The sequence below is a fragment of the Mustela lutreola genome, chromosome 11, assembly GCF_030435805.1.
Source record: "Mustela lutreola isolate mMusLut2 chromosome 11, mMusLut2.pri, whole genome shotgun sequence".
NCBI classification, from domain to species: domain Eukaryota; kingdom Metazoa; phylum Chordata; class Mammalia; order Carnivora; family Mustelidae; genus Mustela; species Mustela lutreola.
The window spans coordinates 95,595,822-95,621,326 of NC_081300.1; the positions used below are offsets into that span (position 1 = coordinate 95,595,822).

The following is a 25,505-nucleotide window of genomic DNA, read 5'->3' on the forward strand; positions in this document are numbered from 1 at the left end:
GTCCCGCACCAGTGCTGGCCTCCTGACCACCTGTGTGGCCCTGACCTTGTGCTGGACACTGAGCTCCTTGCAGGCAGGGACTGTCAACTCCCACCGTCCTGTTAGCTTCCACCACGAAGCATGGGCTGGGTACTCTGGGCGGGTGTTGGAGACCACCCTGTCAAGGTGAGAACACAACCCGTCACATAGCCAGGCAGAGCCCTTCTGGAAAAGCCACACCTGCTCCCTGGTCAAGGGTACCAGCTTGCCATGTTCCTGACTTTGGGAGGCTGTGACGCAGGCGCTCTGAGGGGTCAGCTCAGGGGTGGATTGTAGCTTTTTCTCGACTTGTCTTAACTAAGTGACTTGTGGCCAGAGCCAGAGCCTTCCCAAGGCCCATCCCTCTCCCAGCAGTGGGGGCACTTCTCTCCCTGAGCTCAGACTCCTGACTATTTCTTTTTCTCTGGCCCGTCTCACTGCCTCATCTTACACCTGAAACCTGAACTTGACTGAGCCTTCTGCAAGGCGTATGTGTGTGTGTGGGGGGGGGTAAGTTTATGGTTTAAGCCAGGCCTGCCAAGACTCACCATGTTGACCCACCTGGAGGCAAATGTTCTCTCTCCTTTGTTTTGTCTGCCTCTCCTCTCCACCCCCTCCTCCTTTTTAACATGTTCTAGTGTTTTTCCCAGGAGTGATTACGCAGCAAAATAAACTCCTGAACTCTGATAGAGAAAGTTCAACTTGACAAAACAAAAATCACAGGAGCCTGTTTGCTCAAGCAAAAATTCAGCTCACGCCCTTTGGCTCCCTCCTTTGATGTCTTCCCTGTGTGTCTGCATCTCTGTCCTGGAAGAAGGTCCTTCCAGACTTGTCTCTCTGGCTCTACCACCCTTGTCTCCAACACCCCCCCCCCCCGCCACCATTATGTTTCTCAGTCATTCTCTTTCTGTCTTGGCTTCCCTATCGCTTTCGGCTTCCTGTCCGTGTGTGGAGCTCTCTGACTTGCCCTCCTGTGCCGTTAATCTTGTGCACGAGCAGTGGTGCCCAAGAGCTGGAAATGTAGGCTTTGCTGGTGTTCCTGTGAACATCCTGTGTGTGCTGGGCCCTGGGCAGCAGTGACTCAAGCTTGAGCCTTTCCTTCTAGGCAAAAAAAAAAAAAAAAAAAAAAAACAGGTGCCAGGATGGCCAGCACAGTTTGGAATTAGGGGATGTGCATTTCGATGAGGGGTCGGCATCAGGGAGGTTTCTGGGCAGAGGGAGTCCATGCATGAGGCTAAGAAGATCGTTTTTCCTTAATGCTATGGAGTAGGCTGGAGGCTTCTGCACCAGGGCCCTGCTGGAACAGGGCTGGTATATCCAGGGAAGGGCATGGATTGGAAAAAGCCAGACTAGGTGAGGCAAAGCAAGCAGGGAACTGGGGCGATAGGCCATGCAGGAGGCCGGGAGTTGACAAAAGGCTGAGTATTCCCAGGCAATCAGCACTGCAGCCTGGTGGGGTGGAGTCAGGAGGGCTGGAAGGGGCAGGTAGGGAAACTCACGTCCAGGTCTTAGCCCAGACTAAGACAACACAACGGGGTCCTGGACGTCCACAGTCAAGACCAAGGAGGGATTGCAGACCTTCAAGGCCAAGTCTAACCATCCCCCTTCTCCGGGTGAGGAATGCTTTATTTCTCTCTAGAGGCTCATAGAAGACACCTTGCTCTTTGCTGGTTGCATTCTCCTCTTCTGCCAGTAGGGGTCACTCCTGCCCTCTCAGTCCCTGGGTCAGCCTGCCTGGTGTTGCAGGCAGGTACCAGCAGCATGGTCCCTCCCCCCACCAGGGTTGGTTCAGGGATGATCACATGGGCCAAGGTTGCCCAGTGAGAGTCAGCTCTGGGATTTCTGTGGGAACTGCTGCGAACGGGTCCTCCTAAAGTATTCACTAGGGAATTCCCTAAAGGGCCACCTCTGCGGCAATGTTGGGAGAGTCCTGCTTGAGAATGAAGGGAGCACTAGTGCAAGTTGAAAGATGGGGAGTTCAAGGAGCGCCTGGGTGGTTCAGTCATTAAGCGTCTGCCTTCAGCTCAGGTGGTGATCCCAGGGTCCTGGGATTGAGCTCCCTGAGCAGCAGAAAGCCTGCTTCTCCCTCTCCCACTCCCCCTGCTTGTGTTCCCTCTCTTGCTGTGTCTGTGTGTGTGTGTGTGTGTCAAATAAATAAATAAAATCTTAAAAAGGAAGAAAGATAGAAAAAGAAAGAAGGAAAGAGAGAAAGAGAGCAAGGAAAGAAGGAAAAAAGAAAAAAAAAAAAGAAAAGAAAGATGAGGAGTTTGAGCTTCCAGAGAGCTGCATTTAACCACTCGGCCCCAGCCGGCCCTGAAGCCAGCCGCCTCCTGAGCTTCTCAATCCTGTGAGTCAATGAATGCCCTTGCTGGTTTAGGTTCATTTTCCCTGGGTCTTTTCCCACATGAGCACCCCCCACCCCATCATCTGTCCCAGGGCTTGGAGCACCACCTGGATGAATCCAGAAGGAGGGGTGGTTAGCCCTACGGTAGCTCTGACTCCTGAGACACTCTCTTTCCCCCCTCACAACTTCCCCTTTTAACGCTCCCATGTGACAAGGACTTAGATGATTCACTGAGTTGAGGAAAAGGATATAAACAGGATAACCAAACCCGTTTTGGACTTCTGAAACAGCCACTGCTGTCACCCTCAGAGCTCCAGCACTTCAGAGCTGTGTCACCCCAGGTAAGTGTCTTAACCTCTCTGGGCCCTCATTTCCTCATCTGTAACGTGGGAAGAATATTAGTGCCTACTCGGGTTGTTGCAAGGATTAAATGAATTAATACAGGTGAAGGGCTTGGGACAGGTCCTGGCACATAGGAAATCTCAATAAATATTCACGGCTACTATTATTACTATTATAGTTACTATCTTGGATCACATCTAGACTGCGGGAGTTCCACTCCTAGAGAATGAGGCACAGGGAAAGGCAAGAATTGCGCACCTCTGGCTGCTTTGGGCTTGCCTTCTGAGTTATGCTTGTCTCTCTGAAGACCAGCCTTTCCCCCAAATGACTGACCCTGGGGTTATCCACCCAGAGTCATCGATGGCCTGAATCGTGCCTTGAATGAATAGAAGGCTGCTAGGAAACAGGAAGAAGGGAAGACTCTCCTGGCTGAGGAGATGAGGACACACTCCTGTTGCACTTGCTGGCTGCTCAGTAAAGCAGGCCCAGGTGGAGAGCTGCAGGGGCCCGGGGTCTCAGAAGAGCAGCCCACTGGGGACTCAGTTCTCCAGGCTGCCTTCACCCCTCTTCTTCCTCCACAGGCTCTTGAGAAAAGAGCCTCTGGGGAGCAAGGACCAGGATGTGGCGTCAGGCCTGTGGGTCCTGACTCTCCTTCCAGGATACCCCTGGGATGCTGGTGCCCATGGAGGCACTGGGTGACTCGAGGCCAGTGGCTTTCTCTCCTCAGACAGGAATATTGGCAGGAAGAAACGTTTGCTTTGCACCAAAGGATCTCAAGAGACTCTTCTAATTCCTGCTCTTTTCTCCCTCAAGGCTCCCTTGGTAATGAGCTCATTTGACCTCTGTGCCCCCTGGGATGGTAGTTTAGAGCAGAGACCAGCCTCCCCATTATGCAGATAGGAAAACTGGGGCCAGGGAAGGACCTGAACACAGACTCAGTGAACGAGGCTTTGGAATTCAGCCTTTCACTAGGCGAGGGCTCAGCAAATCCAGCCCACCGCCTGTTTTTGTAAATCAAGTTATTACTGGAACACAGCCACGCGTGTTCATTTACACATCATCCCGGGACGCCTTCACAAGACAACAGCAAAGGTGAATCGAAGCTACAGAGGCTGTATGGTTGGCAGAGTAAAAAATACTTAGTATCTAGCCCTTTATGGGAAAAGTCTGCCAACCCCGGCGGTTGATCACACTTTCCCATGGGAACAAGGTGTAGATAAAAGAACAAGAATAGTCATGCCCTACTATGTGCCCGGCACTAACAAGGCTTTCCTGGTGTGTTAATCACCATGTAAAGGTGTAGCTCCTTGAACTTGTGCACGCTGAATACACTGCCTAACCGCCCCCCTCTGACTCTCCCAGTCACTACCTCCCAAAGGGCAACCACTGTCCCTACTTCTCTTTGCACAGGCGTGTTTCACCTGGTTTTGACATTTCCGTTTGTAGAGTCACAGGATGTGCTCCTTTGTATCCACTCAACTCGATGTTTGTGAGTTTTAACTTGACAATACGGTTGCCCATCACTGGAGTCCATTCTTGCTAGAGAAGATGCCCCTTGCTAGAGAAGAAGACACAGCAAGGTACTTACCCATTCTCCTGCTGCTGGCCACTTGGTCTGTTTCCAGTTTCCATGCAGTGAGATGACTATGCAAGATAGTGGACCCCCATTACCTGGTCTCAGCCTGGCCTCAACCCTGACAGGGGGACCCCTGCGTCGCCTCATTTGGAAGATGTGCAGGTCTGGAGACACGGCCGGCCTGGAAAGCTTTGGTAACGTGGTGCTTTTGTGGTCCTGGCTCTCTGGCTTAGTTATTAGATCTGGTTTGAAATCCCACTGTGACTACACACTGCAGGATTCCATTGGCACGAACTTTCTAGAAAAAGCAAAACACTGTGACTGAAGGTAAAGCCTGGGTTGTCAGAGACTGGGAGCAGCAAGGATGGACTGCAAAAGGGCAGGAGGTGATGGAAATATTCTAACAGCGGATGGCCGGCGGGATCACACAGCTGTGTTTCTATAAAGCTGATCGAGCTCTATGCTTCTAGTGGGTGAAATCCTATGGGATGTAAGCTATACCTCAATAAGGCTGTCCCCCCAAAATTCCAAATGCACACTCCTCTATTTCTTTGTGCATGCCCATGCACGCACGCACACACACACAGCCGCCCCCACCCCCGGCCTCAGTTTCCATATCTATAAGAGAGAGGTCGCTGCTCAGTAGATGCGTGAGGCCGATTGTGCAAACAGTCGAGGGCAGTTTAGCCTGGGCCTCTTTGGCTTCCCCCACGATTAGACACCCCCCACCAGTGTGGCCTCTCTCTGCAAGGGCCTGGGTCGGGGCGGTGGGGGTGTCTCCCTGCAGAGGTATCATCTGAAGCGATCAGGATCCTGTTTTGTTTTGCCGCATCCGACCTGCAGCCGGCGGGGGCAGGAGAGCCACGCGCGGCGGAAGCACCGGCCCCAAACTGTTTCTCCAAGTAGTCCCCAGAGATGGCCCTTGGCTTTCAGCTTCTACACTTGTTTATTTTCAAAGGGACGCTGCCAGACCACTAAGCCACCCCTGCCCTTTCATGGTTTGTTTTATGCTAGAGATTTCAGGAAGAGAGAGAGGAGGTAAAGTGACCTGAAACCATGTCCTCTGCCAGCAAAGACCGGCAGCAGGCCCCAGCTGTTAGATTTGCCGGACACGTGGGGCCAGGATGCCCTCTCGCTGCCTGCCAGCCCCCGGATCGCTGGGACTCCTAATAGTGTGAATGCTCGTTGCAAATATTTAACAGTTGATGCTGGAACAACTGGACAGCCACCTGGAAACGGAATGAACCTCAGTCCATCCCCTGTGCCTTCCAGCCGGATTCACTCAAAATGGACCATAGACCAAAATGTAACTCTAAAATTCTAGAAGAAAACATAGGAGAAAATCTCCATGACTGGGGTTAGGCAGAGCTGTTGTAAACATGACCTCAGAGTGCTAACTACGAAAGAAAAAGTTGATAAAACTGGACTTCATCAAAATTCAAAACTTTTGCTCTGCTAAAGTTATGCTGTTATGAGCGGAAAAGACACACCACAGCCTGGCAGACAGTCTTGGCCAAACATATATCTGATAAAGGACTTGTACCCAGTCCTATATAAAGAACTCTCGAGAGTCAGTAATAAGTAATAAGAAAGCAAATACCCCGGCCAAGAAGAAGAAAAAGAAAACCTAGCAAAATATCGGCATAGACATTTCATCAAAGAAAATATATGGGAAGCAAATGAGCACAGGAAAAATGCTGAACATCAAGAGTTATTAGGAAATGCAAGTTCAAAGCACAGTGAGATGCCAGTCTACTCCCAGTGAGTGGAATGCTGGAAAGACAGACCACGCCAAGAGTCCGCGAGGGCGCGCTTCAGCCAGACCCCTCCAACCCCTCCCGCATGGCAGAGCTAAAACAGTACAGCCACTTGGAAAATAGTTTGGCAGATTCCTCTCAAGTTTAAACATCAACGTACCATGCAACCCAGAAATCCCACTCCTACACGTATTACTCTAAGAAATCAAGATGTCCATAAGCCTGTGCATAAATGTTTAGAGTAGCCTTCTTTACATAATTCCCCCAAGCTGGAAACGACTAACATGGCCTTCAATTGCTAAGTGAATGAACAAACTGTGGTATGCTCATAAAGTGAAATCCTGCTCAGAAATAAACAGGAAAAGGGGCGCCTGAGTGGCTCAGTCAGTTAAGTGGCAGGCACTTGATTTTGGCTCCGGTCATGATCTCAGGACTCTCGGACTGAGCTCTGTGTTCGGTGGGAAAGCTCCTGAGGATTCTCTCTCTTCCTCTGCCCCCACTCGAACTCTCTGTCTCTAAAATAAATAAATAAATCTTTAAAAAACTTTTTAGTTTGAGAGAGAGAGAGAGAGCACACGAGAAGGGGCAGAGGCAGAGAGAGAAGCAGATTTCCCACTGAGAAGGGAGCCCAAAGTGGGGCTCGATCCCAGAACCAGAATTGTGCCATGACCCCAGCCGAAGGCAGATGCTTAACCAACTGAGCCACCCAGGTGCCCCTAAATAAACCTTTTTTTTTTTTTTCTTTTAAACAGGAGTGCCTGGATGGTTCAGTCATTCAGCATCTGCCTTCGGCTGGGGTCATGATCCCGGAGTCCCAGGATGGAGCCTGGCATCAGAATCCCCACTCAGCGGGGAGTCTGCTTTTCCCTCTGACCCTCCCCACTCTAGTACTCTCTCTCAAATAAATATATAAAATCTTTTTTTTTTTTTCAAAAGGAAAAGAAATAAAGAGGCATGAACTAGAGACACTAAAGAATAGGGAAGAATCTCAGATACATTATGCTGAATGAAAGAAATCAGACTCAAGTCTATGTACTGAAAGATTCCATTTCTATGGCATTCTGGAAAGAGCAAAACAGCAGGGACAAGAAGCATGTCTGTGGTTGCCAGGGACTGGGGGTAGAAAAAAGGGGTCTGAGGGAAGCCTCTGTGTGTTGGGGGCGGGGAGGAGGGTACCGGAAATCTGCCACATATCGACTGCGGTGGTGATTACATGACAGCATATTTTTGTCAATATTCATGGAACCGTACCGTAAAGAGAGAGCTTTCCTGCATATAAATTATACCCCACCCAAACCAAACAAATAATCATAATAAACCAACATGGCACCACATACTAGGTTCCAGGCACTGTTCCAGGTACCTCACACACATTGACTTACTCGATCCTCACCACAACCCCAGGGAGTGGGCATTAATTATCCTAAATTGTGAAAGCTTTGTCCCCAGAGCTCTCTCACCTTCAATTTCCTCCCCACCTTGGTCTTACCCCGAGCACGTACTTCCTTCTGCAACCCTCACCTCTCCCGGGGCTGTTTTCTTCTTCCCACAGCTGTAGTAGGAAGAGATCCCACTAACTTGTTCCCATGAGAGGCATACAGCTGATGAAGAGGCATGGCAGGAAATGCAAGCTCAAATGCCTACAGGAGCCAGGCAGGTAATGGAAAGAAGCAAAAACCCACTGGGACAATAGGGAGTGGTGGGGACTGCGGAAAATGGGAGCGCCCATGCTGCATCTAAAGAGGACAGTTGCTCCGGAGCTCCAGCTGCTACCAGGTAGAAATGATAAAGGCCCCGTGTTGTCAGACCTTCTGATGGTTCAAGAAAATTCTGACATTCTCACGCTTATATGAAATATCATGATTTTTTAAACGTCAGCAAATCAGCCAAATTAAGAACAAAAAACTGTTTAGACATGTTTTTATTATTGTATATCAATGGCCCGTTCACCCCCTTCTTTTCTCCAAAATCGCCCCCACAGTACAAGGAAACAAGAAGCAGGAGCAGCAAATCCATATTTAGGGAAAGAAGGCGACATCGGGAGCCCCGGGCTGCAATATACAGAGTGGAAAGGAGGAGGAGGGACGCAAATGGGCTCTGCAAAGTGGGAAAGACCAGACCCCGGTGCTGGAAAGGTACAATCTAGGGAGAGGCAAGCCACTCCTCTCCCGCAACCCCGGAAAGTCTCAGGAACTGGATGTCTCAGCTACTGCAGAAAGCAGGGGACTAAAACGGGGCTTGGTTGAAAGTCTGTATATGAGGGGCACCTGGGTGGCTCAGTGGGTCAAAGCCTCTGCCTTTAGTTCAGGTCATGATCTCAGGGTCCTGGGATCGAGCCCCACATCGGGCTCTCTGCTCAGCAGGGAGGCTGTTTCCTCTCTCTCTCTCTCTGCCTGCCTCTCTGCCTACTTGTGATCTCTATCTGTCAATTAAATAAATAAAATCTAAAAAAAAAAAAAAATCTGTATATGAAACAGACCTCTAGGTTGCTTCCTGCATCCTGCTCAGTCTCAGCTGACCGCCCTCTCTCCCTTCCTCTGGAGACAGGGGGTTTAACATCTGGAGAAATTACATCAGAGAGGCTCCAGGCTCCTGGACAGTAGCATGGAGAAGGGCAGGGAAGAAGCCGGAAGCTGCAGGCAGAGAGTTTGGCGGTAGGGGACAGATGAACAGCAAGACCCCTTCCCCCTCCCCTGGCCTTGTCCCAGAGATTCAGTAGACAGGCTTATCCTTTCCCAGAAAGCAACTGGAGCTCAGAGCAAAGACCACCAGATTGTGACATTCTGGCGTCTCTAACCTAAAAGCTCCCTGGCCACCCACTGACTCGCCGCTTATGAGCCAAGTTCCAGCCACGTGCACAGATCCTGGCGGACATTCTAATGGGAGCCCAGACCTTTGATGAAAGCTTCCCGCATGAAGAGAGAGTTCAAAACAAACTAATGGAAAAAAAAAAAGAAGAAGAAGAAGAAGAAGAAGGGGCGCCTGGGTGGCTCAGTGGGTTAAGCCGCTGCCTTCAGCTCAGGTCATGATCTCAGGGTCCTGGGATCGAGTCCCGCATCAGGCTCTCTGCTCAGTGGGGAGCCTGCTTCCTCCTCTCTCTGTCTGCCTCTCTGCCTACTTGTGATCTCTCTCTGTCAAATAAATAAATAAAATCTTTAAAAAAAAAAGAAGAAGAAGAAGAAGAAGAAGAAGAAAAAGAAACATAAATAATTCGGTGAGCAAAAGATAATTTCAAATAAACTCGAAGTACTCTTCTTGGAGAGATGAGATGGGATTGCATCTATGAAACAGGAACCGATGCTCTCTCTATCAAGAAAGAACACGCCAAAAATAAGAAAGACCCCTAAGAAAAAAGTTTTAATGTGGCGTAAGTTAAAATTTTGGTAAAATTCCCCAAAACGTAGGTCAGAAAGACAGAAGTCAGAAAATATAATAAAATTAGAGAATGGATCCAACGGGTCCAATATCTGATAGAAGTTCCAGAAAGAGAGAACAGGACAAAACGAAATGGAGAAAATAACCAATTACATAATATAAAACAATATTCCTCATATGAGGACATGAACCTTCAGGTTAAAAGTGCCCGCAGAAGGGTGCCTGGGTGGTTCAGTCAGTTAAGCTGCTGCCTTCAGCTCAGGTGATGATCCCAGGGTCCTGGGATCGAGTCCCGAATCGGGATCCTTGCTCAGCAGGGAGCCTGCTTCTCTTTCTGCCTCTGCCTGCCTCTCTGCCTACTTGTGCTCTCTCTCTCTGAGAAATAAATAAATAAATAAAATATTTAAAAAGAAAAAAAAAAAGGTACCCACAGAGGGGCACCCGGGTGGCTCAGCTGCTTGAGGATCCAGCTCTTGGTTTCAGCTCAGGTCATGAGCTCACCGGTTTAAGATCCAACCAAGTCAGGGTCCACACTTGGTGCAGAATCTGTGTCAGATTCTTTCCCTCTGCTCCTTCCCTGCTCTAATGCTCTGTCTCTTTTAATTTAATTTAATTTAAAAGTAAGTAAATAAATAAAATAAAAGAGCCCACAGAGTGCCCAACCTCATTAATTCTAAAGGGACCCACACCAAGACACCTGATCATAAAATTCAGAACACTAATGACAGAATATTCTAGGGCTCCCAGAGAGAAAAATAGGTCATGGGAAAAAATAAAACCAAAAATAAAACACAGTATGGAAACAGCATTGGAGGGGTGCCTGTGGCTCAGTCAGTTAAGCATCTGACTCTTGATTTCAGGTCAGACCATGATCTCAGGGTTGTGAGATCTCAGGTTGTGTTGAGCTCCATGCTCAGTGGGGAGTCTGCTTGAGATTTTCTCTCTCCTTCTCCCTCTGCCCCTCCCCCAACTCCTTTCATCTTTCTCTTTCAAATAAATAGATAAATCTTAAACAATCAAACAAAAAAGAATGACATTGGATGTCTCAAAACCAGTATCAGAAGCTATAAGATAGTGGAGCAATATCTTTCAAATTCAGAGGACAAATGATTTTCAATCTACATTTTTCTACCCAGACAAACTATTAAACAAACATGAAGATAAAATAAAATCATGTTTAGATGTGAAAAACCCACCAAATTCTGCTTCCTATGACCTTTCTGCAGAGGCTACTAGAGGATATACTCCTGTGAAACAAGAAGGTACACCAGGAAAGATAAAGACAAGGAGTCCAGGAAATACTACATTTGTGTTTCTTTTTTAAAAGGTAGAATTAATATTTTATTGTTACTTATAATCAGAGGGTAGTTGGGTATATAGTCTTAATGCTTGATCTTTCCTTTTCATAAATAAAACAATTATAAGTTTTTTTAATATTTTATTTATTTGAGAGAGCAAGAGAGTCAGAGAGAGCATGAGTGGAGGGGAGAGGCAGAGAGAGAAGCAGATACCCAACTGAGCAGAGAGACCAATATGGGGCTCAACCTCAGGACTCTGGGATCATGACCCATGCCAAAGGCAAACACGTAACTGACTGAGCCACCCAGGCTCTCCCCGCACCAAAATTATAAGTTTTAAACAGGCAATGGCTGGTTATGCTTCAGCCAACCTGGTTAGATTAATTCATTCTTTTTTTTTAAGATTTTATTTATTTATTTGACAGATAGAGATCACAAGTAGGTAGAGAGGCAGGCAGAAAGAGAGGAGTAAGCAGGTTTCCTGCTGAGCAGAGAGCCCAATGTGGGGCTCGATCCCAGAACCCTGAGATCATGACCTGAGCCAAAAGCAGAGGCTTAATCCACTGAGCCACCCAGGTGCCCCAGATTAATTCATTCTTTAAGAATTTCTTTATTAATTCCAGAAAATCCAACCACCTTTTGTCCTTTCAAAAAAAAAAAAACAAAACTGGAAGCTGGCATGCATTTGACTCCACATTCTAAGGCAACATCCTGACAGTCATTCCTATCTGCTTCAAGGAACATCATGTTGGAATACTTTTCAGAGAAGGAATGAAGAAAGGCTTGATCATTTTGCCAAGTCCACTCCTGCACCGTTCAAGGCGTCCTGAAAAGCATACTTGCTCTCAATCTGCTTCACCATTTTGGTGGTTGGGGTCTGACAAACAATTGTTAAAAGTCAGTGAAAGGGGATCCAAAGCATCAGACAGAGCTTAGCAAATAGTATGTTTGACACAGGATCAATGAAGTAAATTTCCAGGATGATAAAGCAAGGTCCTGAGACAATAACTATGCAGTAAGCCTAGACAAAATCGATCCATATTGTTAGGACAAAGGATTTTAGTGGGAAAAATTGAGGCTGATAAGATCTGACAGGGTTGACTCTGTCAAAGTTGTATTGAGATATATTTAACAAAACTATTAGATGGTATGGGGAGACTTAAGCCATTGGTTTGAAGAAAGTGAAACAAATGGGGGAAAAGTAAGGCAATTGTTAACTCCAGGAAAAACAAAAATTTGAACAATTTTTTATTCAAAGAAACCAGGAAAAGAAATTATAGTGCACAATAATTTTGTGGCTGGGGCGCCTGGGTGGCTCAGTAGGTTAAGTGTTTAACTCTTCGTTTTGGCTCAGATCATGATCCCAGGGTCACAAGATCAAGCCCCAAGTAGGGCTCTGCACTGGGTGTAGAGCCTGTTTAAGAGTCTCTGTCTCGGGGCGCCTGGGTGGCTCAGTGGGTTAAAGTCTGTGCTTTTGGCTCAGGTCATGTCCCAGGGTCTTTGGATTTAGCCCCGAATCAGGCTCTCTGGAGAGTCTGCTTCCCCCTCTATATCCCTGCCTGCCTCTCTTGCCTACTTGTAATCTCTGTTTGTCAAATAAATAAATAAAATCTTGAAAAAAAAAAAGATTCTTGTCTCCATCTCCCTTTGCCCCTCTCCCCCTACTTGCACATACATGTGCACATTTGCCCTCTCCCTCTCTCTTAAAAATAAAATAAAAACAAAATAAAATAGAATAAAATAAATAAAATAAAATAATTTTGTGGCCCAAATAATAAAAACATTGAATGTGAATTTAACAAAATAACAATTTAACTATATTAGTAAAAAGGGGGAGGAAAGAGGTGTATAACAAAATAAAGTAAAATCTTTTTTAATACTTTAATTAAATTAGTTAAATTAAATTGGCTAATTAATTAATTATTTGAGACAGATTGAGAGCATGTGTGCAAGCATGAGTGAGAGGGAAGAGCAGAGACAGGGAGAAACAGACTCTCCTCTGAATGGGCAGCCCAACTCCAAGGCTCGATCCCAGGACCCCAGGGTCACAACCTGAGCTGAAGGCAGTTGCTTAATTGACTGAGCCACCCAGGTATTCAAAGTCAAATCATTGTAACATAGTAAGTCAATAGATGAAGTCTGAGGTTGGTGATTTTAGAATATGTGTGTGTGTGTGTGTGTGTACACAAGAGAGGCTTTTTAAAAAAAATCTGGGGGATACCTGGGTGGCTAAGTGGGTTAAAGCCTCTGCCTTCAGCTCAGGTCATGATCTCAGGGTCCTGGGATTGAAACCCACGTCGGGCTCTCTGCTCAGCGGGGAGCCTGCTTCCCCCTCTCTCTCTGCCTGCCTCTCTGCCTACTTGTGATCTCTCTCTCTGTCAAATAAATAAATAAAATATTTTTTAAAATGAAAAAACAAAAAATAAAAAAAAAATTGGAGATAAATACTAGAAGTAGTAACTAAAGAATTGAAAAGGATTACCTCTGGGAGGAGGTGGGTAGCACTGTTAGTTAATAAGGGCCAAGTCATGGGTGTGGGGGTCAGATTGGGACTGCTATTTTTAATTATAAGCCTTCTAACATGATTTGTTCTTAAAAGCTCTATTTTTTTACACCTTATTTTTATAAAAGTCTTTTAGAGTCATAATTTCAAAATTCAAGTTTAAGTTTTATTTTTTTGCTCTACTCTGTTTCTTGCGTACTCTATTTACTTGAATTTAATTTCTGTTGCTGAAGAACAGCCTCCAGTAATTCTTTCAAATATCCTATGGACGAGAAACCATTCATTTAACCTTTTATACTCCAAGACTTACTAAAGTAAAACTGCATACAGTAAAATTCACTCTTGTCAGGCACACACTTCTATAACTTTTGAGAAACTTACACAGTCATATAAGCACCACCGTAAACAAGAGAGAGTATTTCAACACCAAAAATAGTTCTCTTGTTCCTTTTTGCAGTTAGTTTCCTCCCCACAGTCTCCTGGCAACCACTAATCTGGTTTTTTGTCCCTATCATTTTGCCTTTTACAGATGTCATATAAATAAACGGAATCAAACAGTATTTGGCCTTCTAAGTCTGAATGTTTTCACCTAGCATGATGCTTCCGAGAGCTACCCATGGTGTCGCGTTAATGGAAACCAAAAATATAATTGATCATTACTCATCAGTGCCATGCACTACATAGTTCCAGTCATATGCTGGGATTGTGCCTCCTGGCTCCTTCGTGTTTGGCTGAGGCCATGTGATCCATTCCAGGCAATGAGTCGTGTGAGAAGGTATCACTCCTAGGCTGGACCATTGAACTGTTCATGTGAGACCCACCTAGCTTTCTCTTCCTTTCCGCCATGGCGGCGATGGGCAACATTTTGGACGCTGGCTGCTCTGCTAGCCCGAGCCTTCGAGGACTGCAACCAGCAGAGAGATGTGTGATGGACCTGATAGCCAATAGATAGGTAGCTAGAGCCAAAAAACACACCGAGTGGTTTTCAGTCATTGAGATTTGGGTGTGGTTTGTTATCACAGCACAATCAGCCCATACTGATCCACAGAGAACGCCTGTGCATTGAAACACTGGAACTTGTTCTTTTACTGCTGCTGTAACTGTTTCTTCTATTTTTCCCTCTCTCTCTCTCACTCTCTTCTTTCTTTCTGGAACTATTAGGCAGGTGCTGGAGCTTTTGAATATATCCTCCATGTCATTTACCTTCTCTTTGTTCTTTTAGAATTTCTAAGAGAAATTCTGTTTTAATTTTTTAGTTTACTACTGTGCTGTCCAGCCATATTCATTTTGCTATCAACTCAGCTCTTCAAAATCATATATTTATTTATTTTCCAAGATCTCTATTTGTTTCCTTTTTTAAAAAAAATTTATTTATTTATTTATTTATTTGACAGAGAGATCACAAGTTGGTTTTATTTATTTATTTTATTTATTTATTTGACAGAGAGATCACAAGCAGGCAGAGAGAGAGGGGGAAGCAGGCTCCCTGTTGAGCAGAGAGCCCGATTTGGGACTCGATCCCAGGACCCTGAGATCATGACCTGAGCTGAAGGCAGAGGCTTAACCCGCCGATCCACCCAGGGACCCTCTATTTGCTTTTTTTAACAAAGGAGCTAAAATGAGTTTTTTGCTTGATGGGCACAGAATCTTCGACATTTTTTTCTAGGGCTATTAATTATTTTTAAAATCTTCTGTTTGTTCTGTTAACTTCCCCCTTACTTGTCAGTTCTCAGCTAGCTTTCTTCCGGAGTGCTGGCTTTCCTTAAGTGCTTGCTGACTGACTTTTGCTGGTCTGTAATACTCTGTATTGGGGAATTCCTATTTGCCTGATTGTTGATGATTATAATGGCATGCTTCTGATTTTTCTAAAAGAGATGGCTGTCTTGATGAGGTTCCGTGTTCTTGTTGTTTGCTGGGTCTAGGAGCTCTCTGTCCTTCATGGGAGTTGTCAGCTCCCCTGGAGAACTGCCCTGCCTGTCCCTCTGTGCACGTGTGGCTGTGGCTGCTCATTCCTCTGCAGGAAGGAAGATGGGGGCCTCTCAGGCTAGATTCTGTGCAATCATTTCCCCATATCCTGGTTAACTGCCCCCAAGGCCTTCTCCCTCTAGCCATTGATTGCTTGTTACGCCCTCCAGATCTTACTCTTGGTAATTCACTGCTTCCTGCTTTTTAAACTGTGTTTTCCTCCAGTTTTTGGTTTTTTTTTTTCTCTCTCTAACATAGTCTTTAAGAATCGATGATGTGGATTAAACAAAGCAGGTCTGGGCACCACATACGGCACATGGGTTGCCAGTTTGCAACCTCAGCCTTTAGAGAGGCTCTGTCCTCCTACAGAATTGATGTTTGCTTTTTTAAATTAAAAAAAAAAAAAAGTATACATACTCCCACAAGGATGTCTTTTGTGCTAAGAGACCAAAGAGAAATAAAGAGTATACTCAAAACAAAACAAAAAAAAAGGTATACAAGTAAGAAACATTTCTTTTGGAAATTAGAAAATACAGATAAGCATAAAGAAGAAAATAAGAATCACTCTACCCAGAAGTAACCGGTGTGAACATTATGGTGCATTTTCTGACACACACACAGAAATATATGCTTTGTTAGTATTTGTTTGAAATTGATATCAAACTACTGATAACTTTTTAAAAGTTGGTTTTCCACCCAACATCATATCATGGGCATTTTTCCATGTCAGTAATATTTGCTTCATTTAGTATGTCGTGTTTCCGGGGCGCCTGTGGCTCAGCCAGTTGAGCCATTCTTGATTTCAGCTCAGGTTGTGATGTCAGGGTTGTGAGATCAAGCCCTCTGTTGGAGCTCTGTGCTTAGCAGGGTGTCTGCTTGAGATTCTCTCTCTCCTTCTCTCTCTGCGCCCCGCCCCCCAAATGTAGCATTTTATTCCATTTGGGGCCACAGTATATTCAATGAATTCCCTCTTGTCAGACATTATGTACTTTTTTTTTTTTTAAGATTTTATTTATTTGTTTGACAGAGATCACAAGTAGGCAGAGAGCCAGGCAGATGGGGGGTGGGGGGTGGAAGAAGGCTCCCCGCTGAGCAGAGAGCCCAATGTGGAGCTCTATCCCAGGACCCTGAGATCATGACCTGAGCCAAAGGCAGAGGCTTAACCCACTGAGCCACCCAGGTGCCCCCATTATGTTGTTTCTAATTTCCACTCTTGATAAGTGATGCTACAATCTTAGGATCAAATTCTAAAGTGGGATTGTCACCAAATGCAGCTGGATATTTAAGAGTTTCCCAAGGAGTTGGGGCACCTGGGTGGCTCAGTTGATTTAAGTGGATGTCTTTGGCTCAGGTCATGATCTCAGGGTCCTGGGATGGAGCCCTGCATCTCGCTCCCTGCTCAGCAGAGAGCCTGCTTCTCCCTCTCCCTCTGCCTGCCGCTCTGCCTACTTGTGCTCTCTGTCAAATAAATAAATAAATCTTTAAAAAAAAAAGTTACCCAAGGAGAAAAGCCTTCAGGTCGGGGCGCCTGGGTGGCTCAGAGGGTTAAAGCCTCTGCCTTCGGCACAGGTCATGATCCCAGGGCTCTGGGATGGAGCCCCACATCGGGCTCTCTCCCTGGCGGGGAGCCTACTTCCTCCTCTCTCTCTCTCTCTCTCTCTCTCTCTGCCTACTTGTGATCTCTCTCTGTTGAATAAATAAATAAAATCTTAAAAAAAAAAAAAAAAGCCTTCAGGTGAAGGATGGCAAGTCAAAGGGTGGCCTTTTAGACATCTGCAACCAGCGTTGGGGGCGCTGCTTTGGGCAAGGGGTAAGACCTCAAACTTCCACTTCCCTTCTTGGAGACATCTGGGGAAGGAAGGTGCGTGGCCACCAAGAGCCCTTTTTCACTTTCACTCTGAGCACTCTGCCCTTCTGGAGGCCCTTGTCAGGAGGAGGGCGGGGCAGGGTGCTCAGCTTCCAAATCTGGAAGTGAAACTGGTTTCAAAGCCGAGCACAGAAGCTGTGGAGGACTCTCAACGGATTAGTGGGGGCTCTTGGCCAAGTGCCTCTTTCTGCCTGTTGATGCCCTCTCATCCCCTATCTTCCCAACACAGCCCCCAACCCCAGGCTGGCTTTGAGTCCCCGAAACCTTGACAGCTTTCTAGAAGTGTTGACTATTAGGTTGAACCATATGAAATTGCTGTTTCAACTAAAATGGTTGAGTATTGGCAATTTCTAGGTACCTCTGGTCTGGTTGGTTCCATTGCTTTGGTCTGTAGAACAACCCCCCCCCCCTTTTTTTAAAGATTTTATTTATTTATTTGACAGATACAGATCACAAGTAGGCAGAAAGCTAGGCAGAGAGAAAGAGGGGAAGCAGGCTCCCCGCTGGCAGACAGCCCCACGCGGGGTTTCCATCCCAGGACCCTGAGATCATGACCTGAGCCGAAGGCAGAGGCTTAACCCGCTGAGCCACGCAGGCGCCCCTGGAACAATTCTTTAGCACTCATTCAGCACTTTATCATCATTTTTAACTGTCACAACTTTCTGAGACATAGAATTGCTCCGTTAGGAAGGGAAGTAAACTATGGCTCAGAATTTCCCCTTTCAGAATTGCCTGAGGGCTGGTTCACCCACCAAATTTAAGATCTAAACAGTCTGAAAAGACAGTAGTTGGGGGGTTAAAGGAGCTGGTGGCTCTGCCGTGTACTAACTGCGATGCCCCGCGCAGAGTGCCTTAACTCGGCCGAGCCAGTTTCCACCCCTGTGGATATGACATCTCAGTGAGAAGCGTTCTCGATCGTGTTTCCGCGTTAGAAAAATCCCTTTGATATTCAGAGACTCAGTCTTCTCATCAGTAAGATGGAGATCATAACCACTGTGCTCAGAAACACCGGGGACCAGCTGCGAGGACACAGCTCCAGGCCCAGCCAGAGAAAGCGGAGTCTGAGAGGGGGAAGGAGCCCCACCTCCACCCACCACGTGGAGCGCCCGCCCCGCCCGCAGCGCGATTCCGGGGAGAGCTGGGCGGGGTGGGCCCGGCCCCGTTTGGCCAACGCCTCTCCAAGGCCGCGACACTTGCGAGCCGCACCACCTGGCCACCGCGGCCCGTAGCATCCCCCGCACGGTGAGCGCAGGGGGCGGCGAGGGGCGGGGCCTCCAGGCGTGGCCTCCGGCGACCTTCCTCCCCGCCCCACCCCCCCGCTTTTTTTTGTCCGCCTAGATACGGAAAGGCTCCCCTGCACCTTTAAGAGGCCGACGCGGGCAGCCGATTGGCCGAAACGCGCCGGTGACGTCACACCGGGGCCGGCGCCGAGGCGGCCCAGTCGGCCCGCGCCCTCCCCTCCCGCCCCGCGGCGCGCTCGCGGACAGTCCGCGCGCGGGCCGTGTGGGGCCCGCGCCCAGTCAGCCTAGTTCGCCCGCGTCGTCCGGAGCCCCGGGGGATGCCCCCAGACGGCACCTCCTATGGCCGCCGACGTCTTCATGTGCTCCCCGCGGCGGCCCCGCAGTCGGGGCCGCCCGGTGCTGCTCAAGCCTCAGGTGCCCGAGGACGACGACGACTCGGACACCGATGAACCGTCCCCGCCGCCCGCCTGCGCTTCGGCCGCCCCGGCCCGGGCCCACGCGAGCGCCGCGCCGCCGCCGCCGAGGGCCGGGCCGGGCCGCGAGGAGCCTCCGCGCCGCCAGCAGATCATCCACAGCGGCCACTTCATGGTGTCGTCGCCACACCGCGAGCACCCGCCCAAGAAGGGCTACGATTTCGACACGGTCAACAAGCAGACGTGCCAGACCTACAGCTTCGGCAAGACCAGCTCCTGCCACCTGTCCATCGACGCTTCGCTCACCAAACTCTTCGAGTGCATGACCCTGGCCTACAGGTAGGGACCTGGCGACCCGGGCCGGCCCCACCTCTCGAGAGGAGCTTTCTACTTTGACAAAACCGGCGCGGAGGGCTCGACCGCCTGAGGACCCCGGGGCTGCACGCGTTCCCATTGGTTCTTGCCCTTTTGGAAGGGTTTATGGGTCTGGGATCCTCGGTGGAAGCCAAAGGGGTCCTTGTCCTGGCCTCGTCCCGTGCTAGCAGTGCTTGGGTTCTTCCGGTTCGCCTTCTCCATCCAGGCCCTCCCTTCAAGGTCCCGAGGCCGCCGATTTGGGGCACGGAAGAGGTGAAAATACAGGCTGCCCCTTGTGTTAACTCGACTCTCCACCCCTTCCCCCAAACGCTTTGTGTGTTTCCAGCAATATCGGGTGGTAGGTAAGAGCACCTGCCCAGGACTGGCTTCAGTGCTGGTTCCAGTAGTTAATGGCTTGTGTCCAATCTCAGAGCCTGTTTCCTCCTTTATGAAGGGGGGGATGACAGTAATATCAGCCTCCATTGGCTATTTTGGGGAATGGAACGAGAGAGGTAGTGCTTCTTCCAGTGCCTGACACATGGTTAGATGCTCCTTAAATGTTGGCTACTTTTCTGATTGTCCCAGCAGAGGGAGGCTGGCTCTCCTCACATCTACCTTATTGGGAGACCCTCTCCCACCTTGGTGGCCACCCTGGGTGCCTCCTAGGTAGACTTTCAGAGCCACAGCGGTTGGAGGTGCAGTCTGCCCCCGCTGACAAGTTGGAAGATTCTCTAGTGAGCCGTGAAACACTATATGGAGATGGCATTGTTGAGGGCAGGCTCCCCAGACACGACTCTGACACGTGGATCCAGCTCTGGGCAGAAATCCTATTTTTTTTTTTCCCCCTAAGTCACAGATATGCCTGGCCCTCATGAGTTAAGTGCCTTTCCGCCCTCTCCTCCTTCCGTGTGCATGTTAGGTATTTGTGCCAGGTGACTTCTGCCTCAGCAGCAGAACTTCTCTGGGCTAGCTGCAGTGCAGAGCAGTCCAGTCCTGCACAAAACTCACGATAGGATCTCTGCTGAGTGGGGGTTATTGCATTGGTAACTGGACTGGCTCTGGCTGTCTCAGGTCTGCAGGTGGCACAGGGAACGTTTCCTAGGAGACTCCAGAAACAGCATAAAAAAAAGTAGGTATGTTCCCCCCATTCCCCGCCCTCTTTTTTTTTTTTTTTTTTTTTAAAGAGCCTTTAAACCCTGATACGTCCCAAGTTAAAAACATTACACATTTACCTGAAGTTAAAACATGGCTCAGGGTAGCATGCTCCCTCTCTGGAATAAATGATTAGTCAACTTGTTCCTTTGTTATGTTCCTGAAACAACCCTCCCACTCCCACCCCATTTCCTCTCTTGAAGGTTTCCCTGGTGGTTTGTTTGCCACATGGCTGCAGTGGATTACCTAGAGCTCTCTTCCCATCCCCCTCGCGTGGCACATTGGTTAGGCTCTGCTCTGTTTCTCTGGTCTTGCCAGTTTGAGCTGGCACTGGGCCTGTGAAGATGTTCTCTCTCTCTCTCTCTTAATGGTATTGAGATTGCAGCCTTTTGCCCTCTTTTAGCTCTGCTTACTCAGTCTTGAATTTTAAGCACTTCATTGGAATCAAACCCACCTAGACTGTAGCATATGCCACAAGAGTCTTTTCCAACAAAACTATAGGTGAAAGACAGGAATGTGTTTTATTAAGAGGGCTGAATCCTTTCCTTTCTTTTAATATAAACTTCTTCGTGTACTGGGAGACAAAGATGATTAAGTCGCAGGAGGCATGAGTAGAAAACTCTTACCTAAACTCTGCTAAAGGAAAAATAAACCAGTCTTCCCTTTGCCCTTTTAGGTTTGGATAACCTAAAGGCTTATTATTAAATAACACCAAAGAATTTTAGTAATGGCATTCCCCCCCCCCCCAACTTCTTTCAAAAATATCTTGGCAACTGGCCATTGCTCAATTAAGTTTCTTGGTTGCAAAACGGAGCCTTACCTTGCTCTTCAAGACCTCCAGCCCCACTGGTTCTTTGGCTTTGCTGTAGTTCCTTGTGCACGAGTCCTGCCACTCTGCAAGTCTCCATTGGGTATCTGCCTAGTAATTTCTCATGAAGACGCTCTTTGTCTCTCTGTGTGAGGCCGATTTGAATGTCCCTGAATTTAGTTGGCAGTGTGGAGCTGTGGGACAGATTGACAGAGGAATGACTCAAAACCAGTTGTCTGGGCTGTCGCCTCTGGCACGGAAAGCAGCAGGAGAACAGAAGTGAGTTTCTGACCTCAGCTGTCCTATCATGACCACTAGCTGGCTTTCACTGAGAAGGAGGCTTGAGATGGGGGCAGGGAGGGAAGCAGATTTGATCTTGGTGGTCTGACTTTTCCTGGGATTCGAGCCTTCACCGCTGTTTTCCAGGTTTTCTCTTTCTCCTTGAGCCTAGAGGAAGGCCAGCAGGGCCTTCTCTTCTGCGTGACTGTTTCTGGCCTAGGCTCTTTCTAACCTCAGCTTCCTGTCTCTTGGTTCTAGCTGCCTAACTCTCCCTGGTACACTCTGTGCCTTTTTTTTGGTTTGGTTTCCTGTTGAACTGCTGTCTCCCAGCTGTTTCCAGATGAGGTTCAACAGCTCTTTGGGGGAGGAACTAAGTGCAAGGGAAGTTGTGGCTATTTTTTCCCTAGTCCTGTGAAGTGGTCCAGGGATTCTGAGTATGATCTGTTCCTGAACATGCAAAGTCTTGAACTCCTAAAGGGTCTTTGGCAAGACAGACTCTGGATGAGGGAATAGGGTGTTTGAGAAATGGGGACTATGTGTGAGTGCATCCAGTGGCCCGCCTGGGTGACAGTGCCAGGGGGATTCCAGCTCCATATCTGGCCTTAGCATCCACGTCCTTCCTGCTCTGTGACGCTAAGTAGCCCCACAACAGAACTTCTTGATTTGGTCCTACAGTGTGTGCTCAGTTACTGGGACGTTCTGGAGGGGAAGAAGTTGCCTTTCTCCAAGGCGGAGTTAGGGATAGAGGATGGGGGAAGAGCCCAGGGTGTCTGGCTCTTCTAGGACACAGCCTTCCTGTCTGCCCCCTGTAAAACGGGGAGAATAAAACTGCCCGGCAGGGTGGATGTGAGGATTAACTGATAGAATGTCCTGAATGTGCCTAATACCTCCTGGCAGAGGAACTCACAGGCAGAGTCCAGTTCTCTGTCCTGACCCTGCTGATGTTTAGGAGGACCAAGATTCCTCATGTATAAGCTGAAGGAAGTAACGGGTCTGACTGGGGTCTTTCAGTGTGGTTTTCAAATGCCTGCTTGACAAATACTAAATATAGATGCATTCTTGCTTTGTCCATGCTTCCCAAGCTCCACAATGGAGCTATGTACTCTAGAACATAGCTCATGGGTCTTGCCCTCTTAGCATTTTAAGGAATGTCACACATGTAACTCACCCACACAGATTCTGATCACATCTAGTAGATAGTTTTTTTGTGGTTGGTTTTGGTTTCATTTCTCCATCTTTTTATGTAGTTCCTAATAAGAACCTAATAAGAATCCTAGGTATAAATGTCTCTGGCGGGCAAGAGATGGTCTTTCTATGTATTTAGGGATAAGCAGTTCTTTCTGGACAGTGGGTTTCTGCTGAAGTGGATATCTGAGGAGACCTTTTAATTCGTACCTGTAAGATAGCGTTGGGATACAGATTTCCAAAATCTACTCCTATACACGTATATTCTGTATAGTAACCTGTGCTCCTGTCCCATGGTGGGAGTCTCTTGCCAGACTCAAGGAATTGCCAGGATTAAAGGTTTGGAACATGGTATCCTCCAAATTTTAGGTTACCAGTAGAGGTACTTTCTAATGTCAGGCATGGTAACTACTTGTAAATGGGAACTGTGCACACAAATGACTAAATTTACTCTTCTGCAGCATGCCAAGGATAAGCAGGTTTTCTTTCACTCTTTTCAGTATTTGATCATTATATAGTGTGCACCGAGGGGCGTGCACTGAGGTGGGAACGAGGGCTGCAGAGATGAGAAAGACCGTCTCTGTCCTTGAGGAGCTCACAAACTAGGGAGTAGGGGACAGATAAACAGATGGTGGTAGAATAATTAGCAAGGGCTGTGATAACAAATGTGAAATGTGAGCCAACTCTTAGGGCCATACTGAGATTGAGTGTGTGTGTGAATGTGTATGTGTGTGTGTTTACATAATTGCTATCAATGTGGACAGTTTGCCCTGACATCAGGGTTTAATACTTACCTCCCCTTCCCCATGTTAACTGTCCACAATTAAGGACCATATTCCCCAGCAGGAAGCCCCAGTGTTCCTTTTCTCTGTCTTCTTCCCTTGAGTAGATTGGAAACAGATTTCCTTTTCACAGAGAGGCTGATTTGCTAATTGCCATCCTGATGGAAGGGCAGAAAAAGTTGATAATATTAGGAATAGCCTGGGAAAAGAGGTTAGAGGAAAAAGTGGAGGGAGTTTATTTGCAAGGGTGGAAGAAGGGACTTGCGCTAACTGAGCTCTCCTGTGTCCTGGATTTTCTTTACGTGGTCTTTGTTTTTTTTTTTTTTAAGATTTTATTTATTTTTTTTTTTGAGAGAGAGAGAACATGCACAAGTGGTGGGGAGGGGCAGAGGGAGATGCCCATTCCCCTCTGAGCAGTGAGCCTGAGGGCAACGGCATGAGGCTCCAGCCCAGGGTCCTGGGATCATGACCTGAGCCGAAGCAGACACTGAACTAAGCCCCCCGGGCGCCCCTCTCTTTATGTGATCCTAAGCAACTCTCACAGTAGCCTTCTCAGGTGGGTGGTGGTTGAGTCCTCATTTTTCTTATTAAACAAATATCTCCCTTCCCAAATTTAGAAGGTATTTTGCCCTTTTGCTCAGGTGAAGCAAATTGTCCAAGGCAATGTCTGTGGGGCTGAAAGTTGCCTCTCTCATCTGTTCCACAAAAGCCTCCGGCCCTGTTAGGAGGCGAGAGTGCCAGTCCGTCTAAAGCCGAGGTGGTTTTAGGCTGCTCGGAGCCCTTCCAGGTGCTGCCCTTCCCCACTGATGGACTCCCACCCATCCTTCCAGACTCAGCTCAAGCACTCTTGTCCTACTAGGACTTTGCAAAGGGCGCGTGTGCCACATTGCTCGGTAAATCCGTGACACCGTGGATTCTGCCCGCTCTTGTTATGTAGACCTGACTTGGCACCATTCATGCTGTCTTCACCATTGACTTTCCCACAGGGCCTGACAGTGTCTGGCACATACTAGGTGATTAAGAAATACTTGTGGCATTGAAAAGGGAAGCTCAGGGACCTGGAAGCCAACATCATAAACTTGCTCTTGGCAGTCTTGTTTATCTTCACCTGTGCAAAGATAAACACAAACTCTGGGGTGGTGCTTCAGACAACATTGGTGTGCAGTGGGACAACAGGCTGAGTGCTTCTGTTGACTGGTATTTGTATCGTGGCCCACATGGACTGTGGAGCAGATTAATGACACCCCTTCTCCCGCAATATTCATGTGGTAATCCCCAGAACCTGTGACTGTGAATCAAGGTTGCTAATCAGGTACCTTTAAAATGGAGACATTAGGGTTGCCTGGGGGTCTCTGTACGTTAAATGTCTGCCTTCGACTCAGGTCATGATCTCAGGGTCCTGGGATCAAGTTCTGCATGAGGCTTCTTGCTCAGTGGGGAGTCTGCTTCTCCCTCTGCCTGCTTTTCCCTCTCTGCTTATGTTCTCTCTCTCTCTGACAAATAAATAAATAATGTCTTTAAAAAAACAAAATGAAGAGATTATTTTGGATTAACTGGGTGGACCCACTGTAATCACAAAGGTCCTTAAAAATAGGAGAGGAGGGGCGCCTGGGTGGCTCAGTGGGTTAAGCCTCTGCGTTCAGCTCAGGTTGTGATCTTGGAGTCCTGGGATCAAGCCTCACATTGGGCTCTCTGCTCAGTGGAGAGCTTGCTTCTCCCTCTCTCTCTCTGCCTGCCTCTCTGCCTACTTGTGATCTCTGTCTGTCAAATAAATAAGTAAATAATCTTTAAAAAAAGAAATAGGAGAGGAAATCAGAGAGAAGCAGAGAGAGCAGCAGAAGCCCTGGCCTGATTAGTTGCTGGCCCTGAAGACAGAAGCGGGGCTGTGTGCTAAGGAAAGTTGGTGCCTCCAAATGCTGTAAAAGGCAGGAAAACATATTCTCCCCTAGTACTTTAGAGGGAACCCAGCCCTGCCAACAGCTTTATTTTTAGCCCAGTGAGACCCATGTCAGACTTCTGATCCCTGGAACTATAAGATAAGAAATAGGTAGTGTTCTAGCGCTCATTTTGGGGTCATTTATTATAGCAGCCTTAGGAAACTAATACAGCCTGGTTTTGAAATGTTCCTTGAGGTCATGTTTTTAAGTAACCCAGCTTCTATAAAGGCATTTTCAGCTCTTCAACTGCAGAAGAGCATAGCAGCCCACCCTGGAATTCTATCGAGTTATACAGGCTAGAGTAGGCAC

General features: G+C 47.7%; 1 protein-coding gene and 1 pseudogene across 4 annotated transcripts in view; one reads left to right on the top strand and one right to left on the bottom strand.

Annotated features, from left to right (window-relative positions):
• Window positions 1-10,921: 10,921 nt before the first annotated feature.
• LOC131811461 (thioredoxin-like) lies at window positions 10,922-11,837 on the bottom strand (annotated as a pseudogene).
• A 6,631-nt stretch (window positions 11,838-18,468) lies between these two features.
• The window catches only part of MLXIP (MLX interacting protein), a 59,762-nt gene continuing 52,725 nt past the window's right edge, over window positions 18,469-25,505 (top strand). For 2 of the 4 annotated variants that reach the window (XR_009346155.1, XM_059140873.1), the window contains exon 1: window positions 18,471-19,038. Coding sequence is in view for 2 of the 4 variants with exons in the window: in XM_059140873.1 (XP_058996856.1) it covers window positions 18,626-19,038 (413 nt within the window). In the remaining 2 variants the exon portion in view is untranslated. Of the gene's footprint in view, window positions 19,039-25,505 lie in introns of all 4 variants that reach the window. The other 2 variants (XM_059140874.1, XM_059140875.1) reach the window with 2 other exon arrangements.